Source organism: Ptychodera flava, chromosome 9 (genome assembly GCF_041260155.1).
Source record: "Ptychodera flava strain L36383 chromosome 9, AS_Pfla_20210202, whole genome shotgun sequence".
NCBI lineage: Eukaryota > Metazoa > Hemichordata > Enteropneusta > Ptychoderidae > Ptychodera > Ptychodera flava.
In genome coordinates, this window is record NC_091936.1 from 33,661,604 (window position 1) to 33,688,868 (window position 27,265).

Genomic DNA, 27,265 nt, shown 5'->3' on the forward strand with positions numbered 1-27,265 from the left:
GAATGTGTGTTTTTACCTTTTACACTAGCGCCCCCAGTCGGTCAATCATTGGCGGGAGATATCATTCAAAATGGCGGAGCCCAGCAGTTACATGGAAGTGCCTCTGAATAATCTTGAAATTCTACGATGGAAAGAGCTTACCGTAAACACAGGTAACGTCATTACTCCAGGAAAAGCTCTCATTACACCTATACTCGTTGATGTGGATCTCGATACTTCAGAGACGCCAGTACGCGACACTAAAAAAACATGCCCGGTGCACGTTGTGTATCTCAACTTCAAGACCGTGTGTGGTCGGTGACAATGTGCCAACATGTGTATACTGCACTGTATGTCAGAGTGTGGGCATGACCCGGATGGTGAAACATGCTGAGCAACTCAGACAATTACTGTGATTTAGTGTCTGTTAGAAATGAAAGTCGGGGCTTTAAATGCGTAAACATCCACTGCACTGAGAATTAGAACTGTACTTTCGCTATACTTACTAGCTCGATTTGCCAGGTGCAGTTGGCTGTTCGTACTCGTAGTGGTACGACTACGAGGACAGTGTGTTCAGGCGGCTGCCTCAGGTGCTAGTAATCAGTAGTAAATCAGAAATAATACGATGATTACGATGCCAAATGACTTTACGTGGATATTTGAACCACGTTTTTCCCCAAGTGTGGATGATGTTCATCGGCCCCTCGGTATTATTACAAGTGTGAATTCCTCTTCCAGCCAGTTACCTTTGTCATGATTGACAGATAATCAATGCCAGAAATTATTTTCTGTGTAGTTTCAATATTTCATAGTCACAAATTTATAACTTAAATTTGTCCGATAGCACAGTGCTTATTCATTGAAAAGATACCACATTTTAATGATTTCGTGATGATAAGTGACCAGAGACAAAAATCCATGATGTGCCATTAACAGTAAAAATACATATATATATATATATATATATATATATATATATATATATATATATATATATATATATATATATATATATATATATATATATATATATATATATATAATATATATATATGGAATTATTTTTAATTATCGGTTTGACAATGCATTTTGCGAAATAATTTCTGAGTCATTATATTTTTCTTTAGAAGAGCCCAAGAGTCCAGTTATTGGCAGTTTATTCATACCAAAATGATAAGTGATATTACTCAAGTGTGGCCCAGTCTGTGCAGTCAAAACATGTCAAAGTTTATTCATACCCAAACCACAAGTGATATTATTCAAGTGTGTGCTGGTATCTGTGTCTGTGGTCAAAACATGTCAAAGATTCTCTGCTCTTGTTTTGTAGAAGCTCCTCAGAGTGTGCTAAAAGACAGTAAAGTAACAGAAAGTGCCGGAGGATATGGATATAAGGACAGCTGCAAGATGAATACTCCCTCCAGTAATCGCTTTATTTACTGGTAAGTAAAAACGATACACATAGACAAGATGGAGATACCTTATACATAAATCAATGACTGCTTTTGTGTATTGATTATGAAGGGACAAGGAAGTATCAATGAAAGAGGTTATCTGAATTTTTATCAGGAATACTGATTTTATTTTCTGTCAGGCAGTCACTTTGAGCATTGTTCAGAAGAGAAACTGCAACTGACATGTCAACTTTGTATTGTAGGCACACAAATCAAGATGTGGTGGAGTTAGTTGAGTTGTCCTTGGATCATAACTTATCTGGGAATACTGTACGACTTCACTTCCCTGATGCCCCAGTCTTGCCAGGCATTCACATCCATGAAAGTCGTACCAACGTCGTCATATTGATATCGACGCTGACAAGTGTGCATCGGTTGGTATTTGCACATCCAAACAAACTACAGAGATCGGTGAGTATGACCAAAATCAATCAGGCATTTGACCGTTTCTACATTTCACTATTACCTAATTTGGCATTTCACTATCTCTACATTTCCCGTTTAAATATCCATTATCAGTTCGTGTTAACAAATAAAAAATGCCCAAACAAAACATTGAGTGTTGCACTTTAAATGACAAAATGAAAACTTAAATTTTACTCTCGTAATTTGCCAACACTTTTGAATGCAAAGCTGAAACTAAACCCCAAATCAAGCACATTTTGAAACTTAGACTGGTAGCAAAATAATTTTTTGTGACACCAATATCAACTTTCGATATCACAAAAGAATGCTATATACTAGTAATCAGTGTACATGCATACTCACTCTTCAAAGATAGTGTAGACACATGTGTTTCCATAGTATCAACATTTGCATGGTGACATCCAATGTTTATCGTTGATTTTGAAAGAGAATGGTTCAAAATTTTGTTGGGGAAAGTTTGAGCAAAATTTAAGTCTTTCGCTGACAAATTCAATTTTTTTGATCACTGATTTTATGAGAAATCTGTTGGTAACAACTACATGTATTTCATTGGTTTGTTTTGTTCTCTTCCAGGTTCCATTGACAACTCCTGTGACTATGCCCTCTATCTTTGCTGATATCTCTGTTGCCATGATACAGGACCATAGCAACAGACAGTTCCTATCTCAGGGAGGTGGCCAAGTTCACGAACCGTACACCAGTGCATCTTGGGTCACCAATGAAGGGGAAGCTGTATTCGCATTAGCCACTAACGTTGGCAGTATTTTAGTGGTGAAGCTGCCTCCGCAGGGAATACAAGGTGATGATTTGCATGCAGTATTCCTCCAGCACCTGTTTATTCAAATAACCTCAGTCAGAAATCCTCCACATGGCTGAGTTGATGGTGGAAAGTCACATATCAGTGTTTCCAGCATCACTAGATTTGAATTTACAGTAACATATAAAGTTTTACTGACATGAATTGATAAACTAGATAGATATGCAATTGACAATGCGAAACCTAAACTAGATTAGGATGAAAAATGAGAAAACACCCATAGCTTGAATCTCTGTAGCATACTGTTTGATGTCTTTTATATGCTTGATAAACTTGCAATGTTATCACTACACATTCATGCCAATCAGCAGAAGACATAATTTAATTCACATACAAATACTCATCTATTCAAAGAAATTAGGTCAAGTTTTACAACTGCATATAGGAACGTTCTTAAGGTAGTATGCACCTTGAAAGTGAAAGACATAAACTTTTGCTCAAACTTTCCTAAATGAAAATTTTGAACCATTCTCTTCCCAAATCATGATAATCAAGGGTCAATGTGCAAAGTTTAGAAGTAGAGAAACAAATTACCCAACATTTACCAATATTTGAAATTCAAAATGGCTGCCATCCCTGTGTTAACTCTATGGAGAAAATTAAAATTTTCTAATTTCAAAAAACTAAGATGGCGAAAATTTTTCTTACCAGAAAAGTATATTAAAAAAGTGAGAGTCCAAATATCTGTCCCTAGGGCGCATTCTACCTTAATGCATTTGAATAACCCTTTGCACCCTGACCCCCTGGTACTCTATGACGTCATCGGACATTTCTGTCCGAGCCGGGTTCAAAGGGATAATCAATGTATATACATGTAATCATAGACGGTCCACTTCACTGTCTATGATATGATAAATTATGAATGAAGAAGTTTTCATGCTAACTAGGTATTGTATCTGTCATTTTAAAGGCATTCCAACTGTACATGAACTCCGACAAGCAACCATGATGCAGAGAATATGGACAGGCCTCGTTCCTTCAGTCATCAGGTCAGTATTAAACAAACTTAAAGAAACTTGGCATTTTGCCTCTATAATATGGCAGTGCAAAGTCAGTATTGGGCACAGGTTAGTGTCGTAGCACAGAGCAATTCAGCCACATTATTTACGCTGTTACACAAATTATACAGTGAGAAGTGCAAAAATATTTATGAATATAACTAGGACAGGTTGTGCTGAGCTTGTTGCCCAAAAAGCACTTTGAGAAGTTTCACTATAGCTTCACACCTCAGTGACATGCAAGCAAAGGATATTTTTCATTATATCTTTTCTAACCACTTCTGGTCCACAAGTTCCAGCGTTTGTCACAGAAGTATAATAAAAGATAATAGTGCTGTGATTTAATTGTAATACATTATGTTGGCCAGATGTAAATTTCCTCCAAACAGAAAGAGAAAGTTCAGTTGTAGAAAGTGTTGATGGCTGACAGTGGTGCAGCAATTTGAGTTGTGGTTGAATTTATGCCTCTTATAGTTTTGAGCTTTTCCAAGAGTTAAATGTGTTTAAATTTGGATGTTATCTCCAATTTGCAGTCCTACATAAAAGTCAGTTTGTCAACGATATGAGTGTGAAAGCAGAATTTGCTTAAAAATCCGTCTAATCCAATGAACAAATGATATTACTTTCTTAAGAAAGTGCAGTACTTTATTGTTGTACAAATTTGCACACGTTCCAAATTTTACACGATGTGCAATACAGCTATTGAGAAAATAAATTCAACATGTATTTTGCTTAACATTATTATTAATCTTATTATGTTTTTTTAATTCTTTCAGAGGAGACCATGAAGCATCAGATGCAGTACTAAGTTTATTTATTCATCCTCTTGGACAAGATCTGTTAATATTCACAATTTGCAGAGATCACAAAGTCAGGGTTTGGTCATGCAAGGTAGGAAAGATTTTCCTGTACTTTTGTCGAAAATCTGTTTTCTGCAAAGTCTGTTTTCTGTTTTCATCTCAGAGAATGTTCAAAATTCAGGTGCAAAGAAATTGTTTATTGTCACAAAAAGGCAAAATAGAAGAGGCAGAACCTGATCACATATCAACAATGTTAGGTGTTAAAGGAATTAACAGGAAGTAAATAGAAAACCTTCTTTTACAGAACTATGAATGTGTTCTGGTTCATGATGCCTTGGAAAGTGTTCCAAACAGTGAAGACTTACAGAACGCACCGGCCAGAAATCACATGATGCAGAAATCCTCCGACAGTGATGCCAATTCACTATTGTTCGCCGTCTACCTTGGCTTTGAAGATAGGTCCCAGGTGAGTTCTGGTTCATGTTCATGTGAATCTGGAAATATTACCCTTTTTACCACCATGGTCTGGTCCAAACCTATTGTTATCAGTGATAAGCGTGGATCTGTTTACATGGAATCGGGATTGAACAGATTAAATCTGACCTACACTGTATGGATAGTATGCAAAGATTGTATGAGATGTACCCTCAGTTTGCCTGGTGTGTCACCAAACTAAGCAAGTTTCTGCAGATACAGTGTTAGAACACTGTAATTTTGAATTCCAGAGCAGAATCAAGGTGTAAGCATATCAAATTTCTGAAAGAGTTATCATATCTGACATGTTTTGAAATGACTCAAGTTCAAGTTGATACTTCCTAAATAGTATTTCTGCTTGTTTGCAGTTTTGTGTTCTACAACCAGTCTTACAGGATGGACAATACAAACTTCTGTCCGTGGCATCTGTCTTCCCTAAGAATGTAAGTTGTATTTAAATTAATCTCATCAAGTTTCAGACTAGGACTAGCATATGCTAGACTCTTATCTTGATCAATCTGTGTGTTGTTGACCTTGAATCATTCTGGAATAACAAATGCATGTACCTTTGGAATGTATGATCAAACAAACATAATGGAAAGAAGTTCAGGTGAAGACCAGGAAAGTATTTTTAAAATGTTGGAGTCTGAAAATCTGCCCCCAGGTCTATTCTACCCTATACATCTATCTATTCACTGACAATAACTTTGTCCTACAGGATACCCTGGTTGACTTCAGTTACAGCAATAATCAAATCTGGGCTGTGTTCACTACAAGTGAAGGGGAGACAGCTATCAAATACACATCAATTGAGGAGTAAGTGTAACACTTTCATTGTCTTCAGTCACTGTCAATCCACTTTGCTATCATGTAACTTTTCTTTCTGATGTCCGATAGTAACAATCAATCTAAAGAGCAAATCTGTGATTTCATATAAGCTGTAGTCTGTTTACAATGCATCCAATGTCTTGCACAGTTGCACCTCATTATAAATGCTGAACTACCAAAGTTGTTGCCCAATTTTAGTATTTGCCATTCCGGCCAAGATAATATGACGCAAATTGCGTCTGTGTATCCATCAATGCAACCAAATCAGAAAAATTATGATTTCCTATCATTACTTGCAGTGGTGGGTGTTCAGACAATGGATGGAAGCCAGTTTTCCTTCATCACATGGATGTATCTGACATTCCGGTACCACCTTTACAGGATCCAAGGGTAAGGAAATAACATGTTTTGTCGTCATATCAAAATCTGGGAGGAACTAACAAGGTGGATCATAGGAAGTCTTAACAAATCAATTTCAATTTTTTTCCCCAACATCATTATTTGTCATGTGTAATTTCTAAGGAATTGTATTTTTTGCGTTTTTGTTTGTCAGGTGTGTTTGACCAAATTTCAGTGAAGAATGCAATTTAATTATAGTGCCATAGAAAAGGCAAACCATACCTATATACTTCCTGAATATGTTGCTGCAAATTCTGATACCTGTTCAATTTTTTGATCAAGTTGAGTTTTTCTATGCAAATACTTCTTGTCTCACACTCTGACAATATTTCTGCTGCAGGAGGCTTATGTACAGTATATATTCCAGCAAAGTGGTTTCTCACTCCATGCCATTGCTAAGACAGTCAGTAACGTAAGTTGTGCTGCATTCAATATACGTTTCTTTTTAAATGTACATTGCATTTGTTTTGATGATAGTCTTGAAATCAGACTTTTGTATCGGTTATTATGTTGTGTGGTGTTGGTCCTGATATATGAAGTGACGTAAAAGAAAGAATAGTTTTTCAGCAAAATTTGACTGGTCAGTTTACTGTTTTTGCGTACAATCTCCACTTTCTATAGCATACTGGTTGAAATTCGGGAAAGATAAATATTTTTCTCACCACTCTGTTTAATAGTATGCTTCTAATCTCTGACCAACATAAATGACTTAAACAGAGACATCATACAAAAAAAAAACATACCTAAAGAAAGCAATTTTGCTTTGCAAAGTCTTTTTAGGTGACTTTCTGTTTAATCTTTATCCCTTTGGTTTTCAGATATTAAAGCAAGGAGTGGATGCCAGGTTAGGGCCCAGCGTTTTGAAACAGGAAGTGATTGCTGCCATAGAAACAGAGGTTCATGCCGCTGCTACTGGTTACGAATTACCGCTGGATGAATTTTATCAACTTCAGTTGCAGTGTTGGAAGAAATTCTGTTCGAATTGTAGTCAATACCAAGAGGTTAGTTTCATGTCTCCGATACTTTTGTTATTCAGACTGTACGAGATAAGTGAGTCTTTTTAGTCCCCACGGACAAAGTCCTGGAAAGTTATGGTGGAAAGGTATGGATTGGACTCCATCCATCTGTCCACCCACACAGATATCTCAGACATGCCAGAACCACTTCCTTTCAAACTTGATACAAGTATTACAAGGATAATAAACTGTGGCATACATAAGCACGCTTATTGTTTTAGGTGTGGCACACATATTTAGTGCTAATTTGCATAATCAGTAATTTTTGGAAAAAAAGTTCTGTTTTCGGAGAGACCTGCAAATTTGATGGAACTTTGTACATATGTTGGGTCTCACAGAGCTCTAACAGTGCATAAAGACATGTGGCAGTATTTGTATCAATAAATTGCTAATGTGCATATTTATATGACTTTTCATAATTCAAGTGATATGTCAAGAAATACTGACTAAAATTTGATGAAACTTGGTACAGATGTTGATATACCAGAGCTGTAATAGTGTGCAAAGACATTTAGCAGTATCATGTCAATTAATTACTAATTTGTGTATGATATGAATTTTAGCAATTAGAGTGATACGAGAAAAACTCTTGCTCTACATTTGACTCGATAGTTTGCAGATGGAATTGAGTGATGAAATGGGATCTTGCACAAGTTGCTGAATAGACAGAAACCTGTCACAAGCGAACTCTCAATTCACTTCTGAATATATGTCACTTATTGAATTCAGGTTGTAGGTAAACCTGTTGGTTTATTGGTGGATCACAACACAGGCTTGGTGGGATACATCAAAAGGGTGAGTACAGTACAACTCTGACGTATGCATTTTGTGCAGAATGACCATCCAACAGAAAAACTTTGACATTGATGACTATAGCTTGCTAACAATCTTCCTTTAAAATTTCGTGCGCCTAAAGTTTTTGGCTGTGCTGTGTCTGTTTTTCACGAGAGCTTATTGAAAAGAGCATATTCAGAAAATTCAGTTACGGAGTCAGAAGGTTTAAAAAAATATGACATTTGAATTTTTAAATTTTACTTTCAAGTTTACAAATAGTATTAAATCGTTATATTTTGTCAAAGTGACCTGGAAAGGGCAATTTCAAGTTTGTTGCTGTAGAAGAAATTTATACAAAGTTAGACAGATTTCTATAACTTCAAAGAATTCTATAGAATTAATTCCATATGTTTCAGATCGGTGTGTCAGTCTTGAGACCCAATGATTCAGTGGAACATTTGTACCTATCAAGCGACAGATGTGAGGCCATCGATTTAACGCTATCACCACTCTACTGTGATGGTAAGTCTTGTCAGTTCAAGTCAATCCTTATCCTCGCACGTTTATCGGTCACTATCATGTCAGATTTGTAAAAACTGATCAAGGTGATACGTCTCACAAAAGGTATCATAACGCTGTGCATCGTGTTTAGGGTATTACTGTAGCGTTCAGTAGTTACACCTCAGTAAGCATTTTCCATAAGTTACATTGAATTTCAAATAGTCTTATTGAACAAAATACAAAATGATACAGCTGATGGGCTTTAATTTGCTATGATCAGCTCAGGATAAGCAGATCTGTTTTATATTTTGTCATTCTGTAGCCAGTTTCAATGCAAGTACATCATTCCTATAGTCTAGTCTGGTAGTTCTTCATACTTTCATTGTCATACAAGTGCATTATTATTCTATGACCTTTGGAACGGCAAGTTCACACCACTCCAAAGCACAACATTTTGTTGTCCATGACATCTGACCGCTGGATATTCTCGCTGATGTCATTATAGTTAAACAAAGGTTCTATCCTTGATTGCAGATCGGCAGCTCAGCAAGGACCTTCTGACACTGGGGGAGTGCATCAGACTTATCAAGGAAAGTGTCAGCAAAGAGATGAAAGTTGGTCTTTATTACGACATCTACCAATCAGAACCACCGGAAAATATTGCACAACAGATAGCCAATACTTTGTTCATTGAGTCAAGGTAAGCCAGACTGCTCAAAGACTGCTCATAGATCACGTCTGACAAGAAATCTATGCTGGTATTTTTAATCTGTGTCTGGCACATCGTCAATACTCCGTAGCATCAAATTTTAGAGAGCTTTTATAGTGCATGAAATCAAAATTTATAGACACATAGGTCATTACCAGAAACAGTAAAGAATATCCGCGCTCAGAGAAATAGTGGAATATCCAATTGACTGAAACTCAAGTAAGTGGTGGAAAATTGTCAAAAGTTGGTCTGTACATGGTGTACTGTTTGGTAAGCTTTCAGGTCTGTATAACTGATGTGTAACGACAGTATGTTCGTGGAATGTCTGCAATTAGATTAGCTTACTTTGATCATTGGGTTTGGTAACCTGAAAGAAGTACTGTTAAGTTGTATCAGAAGCTAGGGTGTGATTTCAGGAAGTTTTTTTACCCACACTCACAGACACACACATAGACATGCTGCAATTCCACTATGGTGGAAAACAAGTATTTAAAATGACAGAATTCTGAATTTTTTTGAGAATTCAGAAGTTGAACAGATTGACCTGGTACAAAGTCTCAAAGTTGTGGTTTACATATCAATTCAAACATAGCTTGAGTGCAAAGAATTCTGTAAAGTTACAATATACCATCCTCTAACGCAATCTTGAAATGTTTCACTTTTTACAGTGGATCTTCAAAAACAAATTCAGTCCAGAGCACAGCGTCCAGTTTGCTGCGTGATTTGCAAAGTCACATTCAGAGTTTAATAGAACCAGCTCGAGCTCTGGAAACATTGCTGGGAAGTATCGACATTTCAGAGGGCCAGCCGGAGGCATTGTCCATGGAAGAATCAAGTATGTACATTTCATTACATCTTTCCTCACCCCAATCCCCGAGAGTATCGTATTGTATTCCCTTCCCAACCCCACACTGACTGTACCCCTAAGTTTCAACTCTCTGTCTTGACACTGACTCCACGTCCTCATCAACAACCTCCTCCCCACTGTAAAATCAGTCTTACATACACAGTGTCTTTTTTCCCAACTTTTTCAATACCACAAGTTTGATGTCATCTGTATTGATGTAGAATGCCCTTTGGGACAGATATTTGGTCGGACAAATTTTTACAATACTTATGAGATCCAGTCATCCACTGCTTGGCTCATTTTGCAAGCTTGCAGAGTAAATGAAAGTAAATGAAGTTCTCACTGTCAAGTTTTTGTGAATATTGAAACTGAAATTTTCTCCCATCAAGTTAACACAGGGATAGCGGCCATTTTGAATTTCAAGCGTCAGGAAAATTTTAGGTACTTTGTTTCTGTACTATCACAATTTACACAGTGACCCTTTATTTTATTCTTGGTTATGAAACAATGGTAAAAGTTTCCTTGATGAAAGTTTGAGCAAAAATTTAGGTCTTTCAATTTCAAAGCATGTACTACATTAAAAAAAGTTACACTGATTGTAACAAGGACCAAATTCAAGTAGCCCATAGGCTTGGTATCAAAAGTCTCAGTGACTCTCAGGGACAGTTTTCCTCCTATGTACTGGGTAATATTTTCTTAAAAGCCAAACTCCTTTGTTGAACTTTGCTAAGAAAATGTTCAAGAATATTAGCTAGGGTAAATAGATTCACTCGGGCCTGGAAACCCAATGATGTTGTGCTCATATGCTAAGCAGATCATGCAAATATGACAACCTGTACATGAAAACATCTGAAGACATCACCGTAAATCACATTTTCAGATTATTTATTCGATTGACTTTCTATTTTCCTTTCAGTGATGGACACAGGCCTCCAGATGATTTGTAACCATCTCTTCGCTAGTGAACATTCCACTGTGATCCTGTCAGAAATACTCCAACAGATGAGCTTATTGAGATTTCAACTTTGTAGAGATCTGCTGGTGCTGCTCTACATCATTCAAAGAATTGGACATAAGGTATATGAATATTGTACTTCAGAGGCATGATACAACGTCATTTTCATATGCCATTTTTTTTTTTTGGTCATCATTGCTTCATAAAGCTCATTTTCAGGCGAATGAATATTCTCTATTGATAATGACTGATTATAAGTTGATTTGCATATGGGACAATGCCAACCACTATACTTTGCATAGATGAATATGTTTATTGAAGATATTGAGGGTAAGTGTAAACCATGCATAAATCATGAATGCTGAACCAATGCTTATTTTATAATTCAGATAGACAATTACAGTATCTCGTCTCAAATATTGATTGAAAGGTAGTATCTAATAGCTTTGATGTCGGTTTAGTGTACAGTATCAATTTTGTTGGTTATCAGTGAAGGCATTTCACAGGAGAGGACCTGTCAATGTGGACTGTAATACTGCCATAATACATCCAGGTCACAAGTCACTGTTTAGTCTTGACCAGTTTCTTCAACTTTTGTTTTCTGCAGGTATCACTTAGTCAAGAGTGTCTTGTCAGACTTCAAGTCGAGCTGATTCCGAAGACTGCCATGTATTTACAAGCCTATCACAGCATGTATTGGCTGTGTGGTGCTCAAGCTTCTCAACCAGAAACTAATACAGTGTAAGTCTTACGGTCAGAGGTCAAGATTTTGAATCATAGAAAGTTAGTTAATCATGAAATTATGATATCCTGTGATGAAGCATGGTCCTGTCACATGTATAAGTAAAACAACATACAAATTGGGAAACGTTTTTGTAAGTGTACATACAAGAAAACCATTGTTATGTGTTGGTACTGTTTAATCCTCTTTCTACCAGGCTCCATAGATAAATCATAGAAATAAATACATTTGGGAGAAATAGGATTATCAATACACTGATGGAAATTTTATATTTCATCAAGGACTTGATTTATGTTCACAATCAAACCAGCAAGACATTTCTTAGAAAGAAAATTTTGAAATTTTATCAGTGTCCAATGCAGAATCTTCCCCACATTACAGTGTGATGTTGCCTTTATGAGGAACAGAATTTCCATTTAGCATTCCGTAAAGTGTCCATGGGATATTACGCAGAGTCATGCCCCAGTGACTGATTCATTCTTTGTCCCGACAGCGAGTCCAGCTTAAGGCAGTTTGTGGCTCTGGAAATCACGGAATCTTCCGGAATCAATGCTGGACATCACTTGGAAAGCAGTGGCGGCAGTTTGATTCAGCTCTTTGTCTGCGGCATTGGCGGCGATCAAGTCAGGAAGTCGCTGGCAAACTCCGGACACATCAGCCAACAGAGCAGCGATAGCTGGAGTGCCATGCTATTACCAGCTATCAGCTCACTGGCAAGACTTGTGTATCCTTTGACGTCAATTTTGTTATTAAGATTTCAGTCTTCCTAGTACAGTTTCTCTGCAGCTCAGTTCAGAGTTAAGTGTGACGTGCAGATTTGATGATGAATGCAGCTGACAATACAAGAAAGGAGAAAGCGTGCAGGGGAAAACTTCCTACCATCACTTGATCTTGAATAAATTATATTTCACAAACTACGCACTCTCTTTGCACAACTGAGTTTTAGAAAACATCCACTCACATGAAAAAAAATAAACGTCTTGTGTGATCTATCTCATTGCACAATGTTTTAATGTAATTTAACAGGAAGGACAGGTGGTGTTCTGCAGACTCAGTACACCTAAGAGATCTCCATCCTCAGCATGTACACTGTATTCAGGGCCTTGAATTGCCACTACACAGACATTTGAATTCCTTCAAAACTTTGACATTTTGTGTATCAAAGTTCACACCTATCTACATAGAACTTGATATTTACCATGATCTCAGCTTAAGTATATTTTATACACTAAGCCAACACCTATGCTTGCGTCTCATACTTTGTTGTTCAACTACTGGTATCTTTATTCCTTAACAAGAATAACAAAGCTGGCCTATCACGAGCAGCTTTCTATTTTGTGAGTTTCTCCTGGGAAAATGTCAGTATTCCAACTTCAGGTAATTTCTACTACGTTGAACATTGGAAACATTTTACAGTACAAGGTTTTTGAAATCCTGAAGCCATAAGTTTAGACAAAATATACAGAGGTCATCTTTCTAAATTTCATAAACCTATGTCCAGCATGTCTCTAGCTTAAAATATTCAGAATGAGACATTTATTGCCTGTGGTGGGTTAGGTTTCAATTACCTGTAGAAATTTCGGAAGAAATCTACACACACTGTATCCAAATTTTTCATTGCATGTCTCGTTGAGTGAGCAAGTGTAAAATTAGTGAGCTTATTAAGCGATAAATTGCATCTAGTGACAGTATAGCATAAGATTTTGACCAGTCCGTGACGTATGTGCATGAGCGATAGCAAGTGCATGTGCACTGGTCAAAATCGAGTGGTACACCCATTGCTGAGGTGGTGTATGGTAATATTAAATTGAAATTCTGGCGTGAAACGTCATAAAGGGAATTTTTCTCAAGCTGAAAGCTCATGTCTGTTCTAACCGTGCTATATTGTGAATATAGCATGGTTATTTTCACATCTCAACCAATCAGATCACTGCATTTGCACCATCAATATACCAGTATGATATATGATATGATATGATATGATATAATATCGTTATTTCACAGGAATACTGTCGATTATTAAGTGGATGGTGTGAGTGGAACACGTCGTCTCGTCAGTTTGTTCTGGGTCAGTGTTACCTCAATGCTGATGAACCCTACAAAGCCGTGGACTGTTTTCAGCTGGCGTCGCACGGCGTTGCAAATGAGGAATTTTTGTTGAACAAATTGGTACAGACAGATGAAGGAGACACTAAGACGTTGCAGGTTATTTATTATCTCAAGGTAATGAATTGTAAAGTGGATTGGTTCTTTTACATTTTAGTATGGCTACTTTAACGATGTGTACAATCTGTGGATATGGAAACTACTCTTGCAAATTGATAAAAACAATATTGACAGTGTCAACTTGTGAGTGTGACTGAGTTCAAAGTAAATTGAAAAGTAACAAGATCATCCTAGAGAACATTATATTTGTATGCCGGAATATGTTAATTTAAGGAATTGGTAAATGATTAAAGAGGCAGGCTCAATCTTCAGTTTATACAAAATCCAAGGGCTTGTAGTTGCCGACAAGTGGTACTTCTACAGATCATAAACAGTTAAACAGTGTTTCCCAGTAATTCTGGCAGATATGTCAGCAACAAAAATACTTTGAATAATTATATAAAAAATAGACACCCCTACCAGTGTCGGTCGTTCCACCTCAATATTCAGCCATAGAGACCATATCTAATCAATTCTTTAAACGCTTTCAAAAATTATATTTATCTGACTGAAATCAATGTCCCAAAGAAAGATGAATTGTTATCATCTGTACACTAAGAATATTTCTCTGTTATTGTCATTTACAATACCTAAGCAAACATTAATGATCATTTTCATCACTTCACAGGTATTGAGACTCCTAGAACAGTTCTGTGTACCAAACTTAGTCATATCTCTAGCCAAGACTGCACTCAGTATAGCCAATGTTAAAGATCCAAATATTGTAAGTGTACATCGACTTTTTGATATTTTGAAATATGAATGAAAGATGTTTTACCACAATCCCAAGTTCCATGAGAAGTACACCACTTAGTGTGTCATCTCTTAACCCTTTCATCACCATGGTTTGTCCCAAATCCATTGTTTTCTATGGTAATGTTGGACCTGTATACAGGGAACTGGGGGTGAAAGGGTTAAAGTTGTTTTTGTCTGTGCTGTAAATAGTGTACTGGTTTTTGTTGACTTGTTTCTTCTGACAATGGCCATGCTTTGTTCGCATACTACAGGCGTTCAAATTTATTCTTTTTCTATGTGTTTGGCATAAACATTTGATATTCCCCCGTTTTCTGTTGAAAACTGTTGAAACATAGATGAAATTAGTAACAGGGTCCATACACTCCTGAAAGTCCTTCAATAAAAACCGGCACATTAACAGCACAGGTTTTCAAATTTATTCTTTTTTTACCCTCACGTTGTTTGGCATAAACATTTGATATTCCCCAGTTCCTCCTTGAAAGTTTTAAATCGTCAGGGAAAGCCTGGAAAAGTCCTAGAAAATGAAGCAGAGTCAAGAGTCCTAAAAATTGATAATCCATCCACAATTTTCAAAAATGGCAAGATTATCAGTCATGATATCATGAAAATGATATGTGAAATGATTTATAGAAATAATATATTGTCCAAAATAATGATATCTGGAAAATTGTACTTTGGACCTGAAGAGTCCTTGAAAACTGCCAAAAAAGTACTTCAAACTCTTTGGAGTCTGAGTGATTTTGGACATACCGATCCTGTTGTACACTGTAGGGTGTGCTTATGACTAACAATGCATTATTTTCATTTGTTGCCAGCCAACACTGTGGTCCAAAATATTTAAACACCATTTAGAACTAGGACACAATCAAGAGGCATACGTTGCCATGACGGCAAATCCAGACTCTGTGAGGTAAGGTTTTTGTGTTAAGGAATGTTAGCCTTGTCCTACTTTCAGTCATCTGTGATTCTTTGATGATGATTTATCTTACAGAGGTATCAGTTTATCAGAGTGAACTTACTTCAAATATACATATCTTTAACGACAAATAATTTCTGTATGCACTTTATTTCTTTCTTTCTAAAAATTAAATTTTTGTGTCAAATGTCACAGAACAAATCTGATGAGAATAGTTAGTTATTGTAACTCCAGGTGTTATCATACCATTTTCTACCATTGTGTATACTCACATTTTTTTTCACCTCCTTCTCACAAATAAATTTCAAACTTTTGTTTTGTAACTACCGAATTTTTCATGTGATATGCTTACTGAATTTAAACATGAACTTTTCCTGTGTTTTCTGTGAAACGCATTGATACCGAAAACATGTAAAAAAGACAATTTCTATCATACTACAGTCAACATTTAGATCATCACTGTCTTATTTTCCTGCAGACGTAAAGACTGTCTCCGTCAGTTTATTGTTGTGTTGTTTGAAAGATCTCAGCTACAGCAGCTGTGTGAATTTCCTTACATTGACCTTGAAGATGAGGTTAGTCTTGAACTTTGTCAATAATTTTATCATGAGTATTGTCCAGAAACTTGCAGTTATTCTCTTATAAAGATATTTGTCAATTAACATGTGTTCTTTGTTCTTTGTTATAAACAATAAATTTCCTGAGAGTGAAAAACAGCTATGCTAATATCTCAAAAGCGTTATGCTGTTTTCGTGACAAGCAGCTCAGTATTTCTTGCCAAATGTCCATGTCTTAAACTCTGATGGCATGTTTTCATCATGAAATTTGAAAAAAAGTCTTTCTAATCTTTCTGAATGTAACACCTTGATCGTTGCAGGTTGTAAGCATAGTGGAATCAAGGGCAAGGTCCATAGATTTGTCAACTCAGAACTATTATGAATTTTTGTATGCATTCCATGTTTACAGAGGAAATTACAGGAAAGGTAAGCAACACCAATATTCATTAAAGCTGGCCATAGACAAAATTTACAGGCTGTTTTGTAAGTTTGGTTGGCTGTTTATCCGTCACATCTTGTCACATCTGTGATTGGTTGGCTGTTTATCCCTCACATCTTGTCACATCTGTGATGGAGGATACGCCTCTTGTAAAGTCCCCTTTCCCTGGCTGCCCGTCATTCACACTTTGCCACCTCTAGGACAAAATTCTGAACACCCAGCAAATTTTAAGCCAGGTTTTGTTACAATTGATCATACAGGTATCTTAGGGGATATTTCTGTTCAATCACTTTGAAAGGCACTTTAAAACACTGAGAATAATGTACTTGACCAACCATGAAGGAGAATGGTTTTGTCAAGTCCCTGTCAACAGCCCTCGTAGTGGAAAGCAGTGAGGGCCTTTCATCTGTCTTTACAATCTACAGTAATGTTATCATGCCTGATGTGTGTTACAATGTATATAGATTGTGTCTTCCTACAATCCTCCCCAATTTCATGTACGACACCATTTTCACAGTGACAGGAGCAAATGGTGTAAATCATGATTATTATCTTATTCTTTGAATAAAACCTACAATTTCATTATTTGTCCCGTAAGAAAACAAGTCACTGGTGGTATGTAGTGGATATCTGTTTCAATTTCTATATTTCTTCCCTTTCTGACTCTCTAGCTGGCAGTGTGATGTATGAATTTGGTTTGAGAGCTGGCCGAGAACTTTCCGGAATCAAAGGATTACAGAAGCAGGCTAAATGTTATCTATCCGCAATCAATTCACTCCACCTTGTTGATCCGAATTATGCCTGGATCGTCAAGCCAGTACCTGTTAACATTGACCAGGCAAGTGACACATGCTATACCCTAATACATAATCACGTTGTATGCTTTTTGATTTGTATGGGTACTGTAGATTATAGTTTGATTTGGTACCTATGTGATGAATATTTTTTGATGATTTTACTACCATCAAATTCCTATTAGACACAGCATCTAACGATTCATAGCAACTCTTTTACTGATGAAGAAATTGTATCAAATATATCGTTGTGATATTAGAATTCCAATTGATTGTATTTCATGCCTGGTACTGGTGCTACTCAACATGAAAGCTAGTTTGATAGAGGGGCACCCAAAAAGGACACCTTAAAGTTAGCCATTGATTCTGATTCGTAATTTTATATTAATTCTTAGCTAACAAGATCATATGCAGCCAAAATCCTTTACACTTAGGTGTGCTTTTGTTTGTATCTCTGCAGGAAAGAAGAGAACTTCCCGGAATGTCTCCGAAGAGAAATCATGATGGTGATATCTTAGAAGCAACACAGTGTACGTATCGATAATGTGATAAATATTAATGTTCTCAACCACAACAACATCTTAGAAGCTATTAATTTATGTGTACCGGTATGTCCACTATTTCTGTCAAGTCTTTTGATGTTTAATGTGAACCATGGTAATATAATTGAAGTATAGTTTACATTTCTAGTTATCTGTCAGAGTGATTTCAGTGAAGTGTTATGAAGAGATACTTCTCATGTCCCGCACAAATCAATGTTATTTTATCTGATGTGAACCATTTTCTGGCTATTTTACAGTTAGGAAACACGTAGAAGTTGTAACATTGATGGATTTACAAAAAGAATACATGCTTGTCTCAGCCAGATTGAAATTGATACAAGTAGACCCAGATGCTGCTCTCATAACTGGTAAGGAATTTATAAGATACACAATATAGCGTTCTTGATCATCTTTCATAATCATGTGCAGACTCACATTGCATCTACTTGCATGTGAAGGGGACCAAAATCTGAGGAAAAAATTTATCCAAAAAACCCCTGATTTGTTCGTCCATGTGAAGAGTCCTATTTTACTGATTTATTTGTGTGGCATGATTCCTGCAGTTTTGTAGTACTTACTAAACAGTGTTTCATGGCGAATACGAAACTGAAGTTTGTTTTTGTAAACTAGGACATGTCGACGTACCAGCAGCCAGAAAAATGATCTAATATTTGTGACTTCTCAACGTGTATTCCTGAAACTTTTATCATCAAGTCGCAAACGCCTCCCAAAAAGACAGACTTTATATTTCCATAAAAGACAAAGGTTCTCACATTATATACATGTCTTTGGAAAGAAATACTGAATCCTATATGAAGACAGAACATGGGTATTATTTTTCACATTAATCCAACAAAAAGCTATCAGAGTAACACAAAATTTTTATTCTTCCCAATTTTTTACAGGCCCATTTCTTTCAGCACCAGAAACCGTTTCTCTTCTTGTGCAAGCTGGTCTGTTTGACACTGCCATATCCATTTGCAGTAAATTTAAACTACCATACACTGCTGTCTTTGAAAGCCTGACATCAAGGTAAAATATCCAATCAGTTCTCAGCTTTTGTCATTGGGTTAACACTGATTGGGTAATGCTGTCGCGATTTTTCACCATGACACCCAATACATGATTGGTTGATACAATAGGGTTGAATGAAAAACAGTGAATCATCGTCATGACAGTCTCTGTATATGATTTCAAAATCAATTTCTCTCCAATCCACTACAAACATACCCAGTAGTTCATCAAACTGCACCGATATTTTTCTTTGGCCTAAATAATATCTCAACAAGTGTTTAGCAGTTTCTCTTCAAAAATATTTTCCATTTCCCATGAAAACTATAGAGTTTTGCAAACTGAAAAGTAATTGGATTTTACAAAAGATTTGGTGGTCACAAGGATTATAACACTTCTATTCATCTATACTATGAGAGTGTCCGTAATCATATGTGTATTTGTATTACATTTAGGTGTATTAAGGATGATAAATACCAAATGTTCATTTTTCTGTCAAATTTTCAAAATTCTCTGAGAATACGCCTTGAAGTAAGACCCAGAATTGAGATGTGTCGCCAGTTCAAGATAAGGAATGGTTTCCGTGTAATTCACGATTTTTAAAAATCAAAACAAATGCACGTGGCTATCCCGGTTAAATCGGGGAGCTTTTGTAAACATTGTGGACACATTTGCATTGCTATTTCCATAATCCATCTTGAGTGACACAACGTTGCGTTGCACTAGCTAATTTACATAATGACGTGCTGTGACTTCTCCAAACACCAGGATTACTTCCGTCTGTAAACAATAAACCGTAATTAAATGTTTGTCGAAGCCTAGTCCAATAAACAAGTATTCGTACAGTTCCAGACATAGTCTACACCAGAGAGCAAGTCATTTTTCTTAGTGTGGTCAAGACATAGTGTCAACGACGATTTCTCAGCGGTGCGACGTTTTATCACTCGTTGCTTAGGGTTGGTCCTGCACACGCCGCTTTACCGTGGTTTGATTCAATTGTCTTTTTCGCAATGCTAGATAAACAATTACACAGTGTTCATTCTAGGATTAAAAAACAACGGGCCACTGTTGGCCCCAACTCCTGTCCCAAGGGGGCCATTTTGAGAAAATCGGGGGCCATCATCATCACACATGTAAAAACCTTGAATTTTCTGCAGAAAATACTATAGTCTATCAAGTCAAGAAAAGGAGAATACTGGAGATCGGGCCCCCCGTAACCAACCAAGCCTACTGCAAAGTTGTCCCTTGTAGTACGTACGCAACAGGCCCAATAATGGCAACAGCAAACTGTGTGGTTTGATTCAATTGTTTACGTAACTTATGTGATGAATTATTGATATGTCGGACTTGAACAACTGTACAAATTGCTAAGGACTGTGATTTTGACTGCATGTGGAAACGATCGTGATCAAAGGTTAGCGCACCGGTAGAATTTCTCCGAGAGTGGCCCTCGATTAGCACGCATCGACAATTAGGCTACTCATACACTGACTGACTGTAACCCGTACGACCTAAATAAAGTGATCGATACATCAACTTTTAAACATAACTCGTATGTATTAGCAAATTTACGATCATTGGTTCTGGCCAAAGGGTTTTACACAGCGGTGTTGTTCTATGCAAAGACCTGGCTACTCTGGAAAACGAGATGTGTCCGACCTAAAATGTGTTGCTCTTCAAAACGATCATGGATGTTTTCCTTGCAGTGTTCAACGTTTCGTTTGTATGGACGGTAGACGTTGCAAACGCTTCAATTTAAGGGACTGCCCGATCATCCTGGGTTCATCAACTATTAGTACTGGTGTTTAAAATCCGAGTGTCGACTAGCTTTCCACCTTTACGCAGCGGCCAGTGCCGTTGTTCTATATTCATCGGCCATGCCACATGCGTACGGCTCCAAAACACCGTTGCCCCTACATCAGTCCTTTCTACCCAGCTTCCTATGTACCACCATATATGCTGTAGTGGGTATTTAATTGCAATGGTTGATAGGTAACTGAATCGTGTTTACATGTCACACTATGACTGAGGTAATGACCTTCGGGGAGCTACGTGAATGTATGAACTACGTGAACTCTGCGTGATCGACCCATTCATATAATGTTGCACCCTTAGTGGCGCGTCAAACGTAGAAATGAGGGCCATTCGAGATTTTATTGCGCAATGGCGCGTCCTAGAATTAACTTTGCAATTAGTGCGATAGTACGCTATCAAGTCTACGGTTCTGCAATGTCTATATAGCGTGGAAGGGAGAGTGTGATCTGGGGAACGCAAACAAGCTTATCTGCATATGAATTTAGGACACGCCCGCTATCAGTAATGACTGCTGACGTCATTGTTTTTCCCACTGAAGCCATTCGCTGTGGCGATGTGTCGACACGCAAGGCTCCAAAAATTGGTAGTTTTCCGCGATTTATTTTATTTTCCTGGGACTTTTTCTCTGAACAACTGTCATTCCCGGCCGACATCATCACTTGGTAACAAAGTATGCCCGTGTTGAGGCTCGTGCACGTCTAATTATCAAATGCCGTAGCGTAGAAGTATCAAAACATGTTTTTTGCGTTTTTCTCGAATTCAATGTGTGAATGAAGTACCCTTCTTTGGCACCTCGTCAATTCGCGCTCACAAACACTAGCTGCTTGAAATTCACACCGTCCATTGGAAACATAATGAACTCAAAATCCGTGTCTGGGATTTCCTTTATATGCCTTTGTTATTTTTTAATGCGCTCTTAAAGGTGTTGGACGAAGGTGCTTTTCAAGGAATTTTAATTATCACGTCATATAATTTGAATGGAGCCTCCGAGAAAAAATCGCAGACACGGTTTTGAAGGATATTGTCAAGGCTTGTCAATGAAGAAATTCCAACCGGAAATCTTGCAGCGTGTTCGCATAAGGCCGGGAAAACCGGTTTTGGAAGGTTCAGCAAAATGCTTGTCACGTGACTCTTATGCAAATAATGACCGTGCACTGTGCTTGTCGGATAGCTCTATATGAGGGCTTTCAGAAAATGTATACTTTATTGGGGTTTGGGACATGTTCAATGAGAAAAAAATAAAAATCTGAAAGTGTCTAAAAGGTATTTATCATCCTTAAACTATCAAGTAGTGGAAACGATAGCGATGCTTGGACATGGTTATCTGCTAATGACACGAGTCACTTACGTACAACGACAGAAATCAGGTAGGTTTTATCAGTGGCTTGATGGCAGATATGATCACTAGAATTGAAGCAGTTGATTGCAATATCTAGAAACGATATACCGGCACTATACAAAGTATACATACAGTGAATTAAGAAAATTAAAAGAAAAAGGAAATGAAAGTTAACCCTGTTTGGTTCACTATTGTGGGTTTGTTTTGACTAGTTTTTGTTAGCTCATATTTGGTTTTATATATAAATACCAAAAAGAGCTTATATGATGAGTCTGATGTCTGTATATTTGTGGGTATGTGCGGATGTATGTCCGTCACACACAAAGGCTCCCATACCGCCAAAGCTACCATCTCAGTATTGGTGTACAGGTAGATGTAGGGGTTGAGATGTGAATTTGTTCAAATTAACACATCAGTGTGAAAAATGTGCAAATGAGGTAAGAAAAAGGGAAATACTGCAAGTGTACAGGAGTGGTGGGAGTGAACTGAATCAGCCCACACATCTGAATAAGAGGATTTTGACCTTTAACGTATTTGTATGCAGGGTACCTATTATGTTTGGGAGTGATAGCAGTAACTGAAACAGCTAATTTGTCATTTCCTGTCATTGTTTATGAACTGTGACATATTAACAGATCTGCTGAAACCATATGGATTTCTATTTTTGTACATCCATGGTAGAAAGATTCTCTGCTATGCATGTTGCTAAAGTTGACCTTCAGTACCTAAAGTTTCAGACCTTATTTACTTTTGTCATTCTTAATTTTCTGGTTTAATATTTCTTGTTGTTTTTCTGGTTGTATTTCTTGTTGTTTTTCTGGTTGTACTGTGCAGAAATTGTCATAAAATCAATGCATAATTTTCCTGCTCTGAACAGATAGAAATAACACTATTGTTGATCTTTGGTATGTACCAATTCTGATCAAATTGAGCGACACCGTATAATTGCGGTATTTTTGATGCATCTAAGGAGGACAAATTTGGTAATAACTTCATGCTATTCAGTTATTTTATAAAGGATGTTGAGGCTTTACAATTTGCCTGTCTTTCAGAGCGTCAGAGTTGTCATGGCGATTGCTTGAGTCATACCTGAGGCGGCTAGACAGTGATGGTAAAAGTGGTTACCATAAAGTGATTGCAAGTAAATTATTGTCATTGGGTGTTCCGTTACCAGCTTGGTTGATACATTCACACAAGGTAAGCTGGATCAACAAGGTAATTCTGGAATTTCTTGATCAGATTTGAACTCACACACCTACAGTACCTATTCACGTAGAAAATAAGTCAGCAGTCAAAACTGCTCGGCTAAATCCCCACCTTCATATTTACTAAATATTTACCAAAGCATGGCCAGCGAACACATTCTGTATGTCAGTTTTGCCCTTCATATACAATTAGGCGCAAGTGAAGCTTTCTCGAGATAGTTTTTCAACTTTGACCTTTTGAATCATTCTTCAACTTTGACCTTTAAACTTGACAGAGAGTCAATGCAGCTGAGTTGTTGAGACTGTACATCAATTTTGACATGCTGGAAGAAGCTGCCTACCTAGCAATGGAGTACATCGATGCAGTGCTTGGAAAAGGAAAGGAATACTTTGGACTCACAGTAAGTATACTTAATTTTGTTTCATGCCAGTTTCAATAACACATGCTTTGTGCATTTTTGATGATACATATACATTTCCTAAAATATCCTTGGCACAGAATTACTGACCTTGTAAAACTTTATACACAATAACTCTCATTTCCAAGATAAGCCTTTTCGCTCAAGATTCAACTATGGAACAGCCATGTCACTGACATGACATGATTAGAGTACACTGCCCTCTTGTGATCAAAATTTGTCATTTGTTGGCAACCTTTTGTTTGTGTTGAGAAGTGTGAATTTTTTAGCGAGGACATACTGTTTCACTAATGTGACTTCAAAACACTATTACATTGATACTTAGTCGCTGATAGAAAATGTTGGGTTGTTTGTCATTACAGAGTTGTCTGCATGGGACGACACCTGACAGTGTGTGGTTACCGTACACAGCGTTGGATCAATTATTACACGCAATCAAAGAATCCAAGACAGAGTCACTGTTTCAAGAGGTGAGATTTCTGATGTAAAGGCTTGGTCCACCCTCTGTTGATTACTTTCTGTGATGTTCGAAAACTTACCATAGAACTTTCATTGTCTTATTTTTCTCAAATTCCATAAAATTACTTATATCATAGTGATGTTATTTAGGGCCATTTTAGTCACATGACCTGTATAGGTACTTTGAGTTTACCTTGTGTCTGTGTGCACATAATTACATCTCAGGGATGAATGGGTCAAATGTGCTGAAATTGGTAAATAGGAAATGTGATATGTTTTCTTGACTGAAGTAAAAGAATAGAAAGACAGATAAATTTATCCATTGACTAAAGCTAAAATTGCAAAAGCTTCATAGCGATCACATTTTGATTCACACATTTTTGAAAGGTCACGTGTGCACTGTAATATTTACCTTCAGTAGGTTAATGCTGCAAGGATTTTGTCATGCAGTGAGAGTTGTTCAGTGAAAATGAGCTCATAACATGAATTCAGAGATTTTTGGTCAAAAAATTTCTAAGTTTTTCAAATTTTTTTCTTTTTTGTTTGCTCCTCACCAACAGCTGTATCATGATTTGAACGATAAGTTGAAATCATACTTGAGCACTGCCGAACGAGTTTCAAGAGACATGGAAGATATCAGTAGGAAAAGAGCAAAGCAAATGATGTCACAGTAACCCATGCATTAATTGGTCAGCCAATCAAAGAATGCTGTTTGGATCATGTGATCAGGACACGGCCTATCAAACGTTGACATTTGTAGCCCCTGACTGAGGTGCTTGCTACTTCAGCTGAACGCAGTCACGTGCATCAGAGTTATCAGGAATCATTGTCTACTATATGATCACATGTTAACAGGATAAAAAAATTGTTGGTTATTTGTGTAATATACCGTGTGAGATTTTGCCGTCTTCTCTGTTTATCCTGGTGAAGCAAAAACTTCAAGTTTGAGTCACACCAAGGCCTGTCTTTCTGTTACTGTACTCCATTTTGTCTCACTCAGATTCTCTCAAACTTGTCACAAGAAATGAAGGCTCAAACCTGAAGCTAGAGCATCATAGTCAAGTGTGTATGTGTATATATTCCAAATTAGACTTACCTACCCTGGCAATGACATCGATGCAGCATTTTGTCATCTCTGGTATCATATACATAACTTTCCATTCCGTCATTTTGATGCCCGAGTTCAATTTAAATGCCGATGCCAACATTTGTAACATTTTCGCCTTTGAAGAGCTTACCATAGTGTCATTCATGACAGAGATCATCAGTAAAAGCACCTGTCACTCATAACCTATTACCAGTAAATTATGGTAATTGTTACCATGTGATCTAGATGAGTGCACTGATCATACAATGAATTCCTAGCAATGGTTGGCCAGGTAAGAGCCAAACTGACTGCTAGATATATATAGAGAGAGAGAAAAAGGAAATATAGATTGAGACATGCTTGCTATTGTGGATAGTATGAAGGGAACTGCCAGCGTTTGTATTTGTTTTGGTTACTGTAAAATTATTTATATTATGAACAGCAATTTGTGATTAGCATTTGACTGTCAAATGTCAGCGTACACCACTGTCACAGCCATAAGACGTAAACACTTTAAGATATTAATTTCTGGTATATTTCATCATCAGAGTAGTTGTATCTACACTAACAAGCAGGATGACAGTTGATGATGACAAATGGCTGATCATTTTGCATGCAGTCAGTTTACAAAACCACATGAAACAAACAGACTCAAATAATTTAGAATGACCGTTACTTTGTTCCTTTTGCAAAATGATTCATAACTGTACTTCTGGTGCTTGTGTACTGCTACATACCTCCGCCATCGTCAGAGTATGTCATCTGTTTGTTGTACAATTTGGCATTGGATGGTGGAATACATCAATATCTGATGGAGACCGTTCTCTTTAAAGAAATCTGAGAATGGGTCAAAGGTCGTCATTGATTCTCAACCAGTGTGAAAGTGAGTCAGTGATGATAAATGGTGATAATTGTTCTTAAAGTCAATCTGAGAATGGATCAGTGGTGATCATTGATTTTGAAACAATCTGAAAAATATATCTCAGTATGCCAAACATAGGACTGTAGTACCACTAATTGAGATGACCAGTCTGGGAACAATATAATGTTATCATTGTTCATGTACTTAAATTTCTACATCCTTTAATAATATTGGAATACCATATTACTTATCTTTTGTAAAGTTTTCTTACTTTCATCTATGTAATATGTCTTGAAGAAATCTGTTTTCAATGTCAGTAACCAGACAAACTGAAATATATTTGTACTATTTTGTCTATGATGCGAGAAGACTGAACAGATTTTTATGGAAAATAAAATACATTTGCATTTGATGCAGAATTCCAGATATAAGTGTTCACTTCATCATTCCAAGCCTTCCACCAGTGTTGGATGTTCTCATAAGAATTGAAACATCGAAATATGAAGTGCTTCATTGTTCTTACTGAAAGGAAAAAATAATAAAATGTAAGGGACTGTCTCAGATTGTTGCATAAGTTCAAGAAACAAAATTCCTTCATTTACATCAAAACCCCCTCCCCCTAAATGAAAGTTCAAAAGTGCGAAATGTTGATGTCTGCCTGAGAGTACAATGTAGCATATTGTTATAGCTACTGAAGAATATGTATCCCCTGACCACATTACATCGTCAAGTAATCAATCAAATTTGAGTAGTAATTGCTGTCAGCATGACACCAACGAGTTGGACGGCAAAATTTGTTGGTACTGAGTGTGCAGTGTTTGTTTATTTTTACACACAATGTAAAGAGAACTTGTAATCACAAAAAAGTGTGAAAGCAAAGTTCAATTGAATGGAGGTCAAACCCCCTACCCTGTAAAACGAACTAATTTCACTTTTGAACTTCTGCAACAATCTGATACCATCCCTAAGAATAGCAAGACCTTTCAATTTTAAGAGTGAAGGGAATGTTTAAATTAGAATCTTTGAGACAAAATGCACTTCATCTTTCCTTTAAAACATCAAGTTCATCTTCAGTTTGTTACAAATTGACACATGAAATACATTCTCAATGACAAGTCGTGCGAAATCGTTGACTGCACTCTC

The 27,265-nt window shown here is 37.0% G+C and overlaps 1 protein-coding gene across 1 annotated transcript; it reads left to right on the forward strand.

Annotated features, from left to right (window-relative positions):
• Window positions 1–2: 2 nt before the first annotated feature.
• LOC139141287 (nuclear pore complex protein Nup160-like) lies at window positions 3–26,544 on the forward strand. Its single transcript, XM_070710912.1, has 35 exons — window positions 3–152; window positions 1,307–1,418; window positions 1,634–1,841; window positions 2,430–2,655; window positions 3,584–3,662; window positions 4,448–4,562; window positions 4,776–4,937; window positions 5,314–5,388; window positions 5,664–5,761; window positions 6,073–6,163; window positions 6,513–6,584; window positions 6,991–7,173; window positions 7,918–7,983; window positions 8,379–8,484; window positions 8,998–9,163; window positions 9,841–10,007; window positions 10,936–11,096; window positions 11,582–11,715; window positions 12,210–12,440; window positions 13,025–13,090; window positions 13,717–13,939; window positions 14,550–14,645; window positions 15,493–15,587; window positions 16,072–16,168; window positions 16,471–16,576; window positions 17,261–17,427; window positions 17,844–17,913; window positions 18,183–18,293; window positions 18,831–18,957; window positions 19,392–19,467; window positions 22,015–22,118; window positions 23,143–23,287; window positions 23,571–23,696; window positions 24,077–24,184; window positions 24,734–26,544. Exons 1-35 carry the CDS (start codon window positions 71–73, stop codon window positions 24,845–24,847), a joined length of 4,365 nt encoding a protein of 1,454 aa, XP_070567013.1. The 5' UTR covers window positions 3–70; the 3' UTR covers window positions 24,848–26,544.
• The last annotated feature ends 721 nt before the right edge of the window (window positions 26,545–27,265 follow it).

Coding starts and splice junctions, on each gene's coding strand:
- LOC139141287 (XM_070710912.1), top strand. CDS start 71: ATGGCGGAGCCCAGCAGTTACATGGAAGTGCCTCTGAATAATCTTGAA. Junction 2,656..3,583: donor GCCTCCGCAGGGAATACAAG/GTGATGATTTGC, acceptor GTCATTTTAAAG/GCATTCCAACTGTACATGAA. Junction 7,984..8,378: donor TGGTGGGATACATCAAAAGG/GTGAGTACAGTA, acceptor CATATGTTTCAG/ATCGGTGTGTCAGTCTTGAG.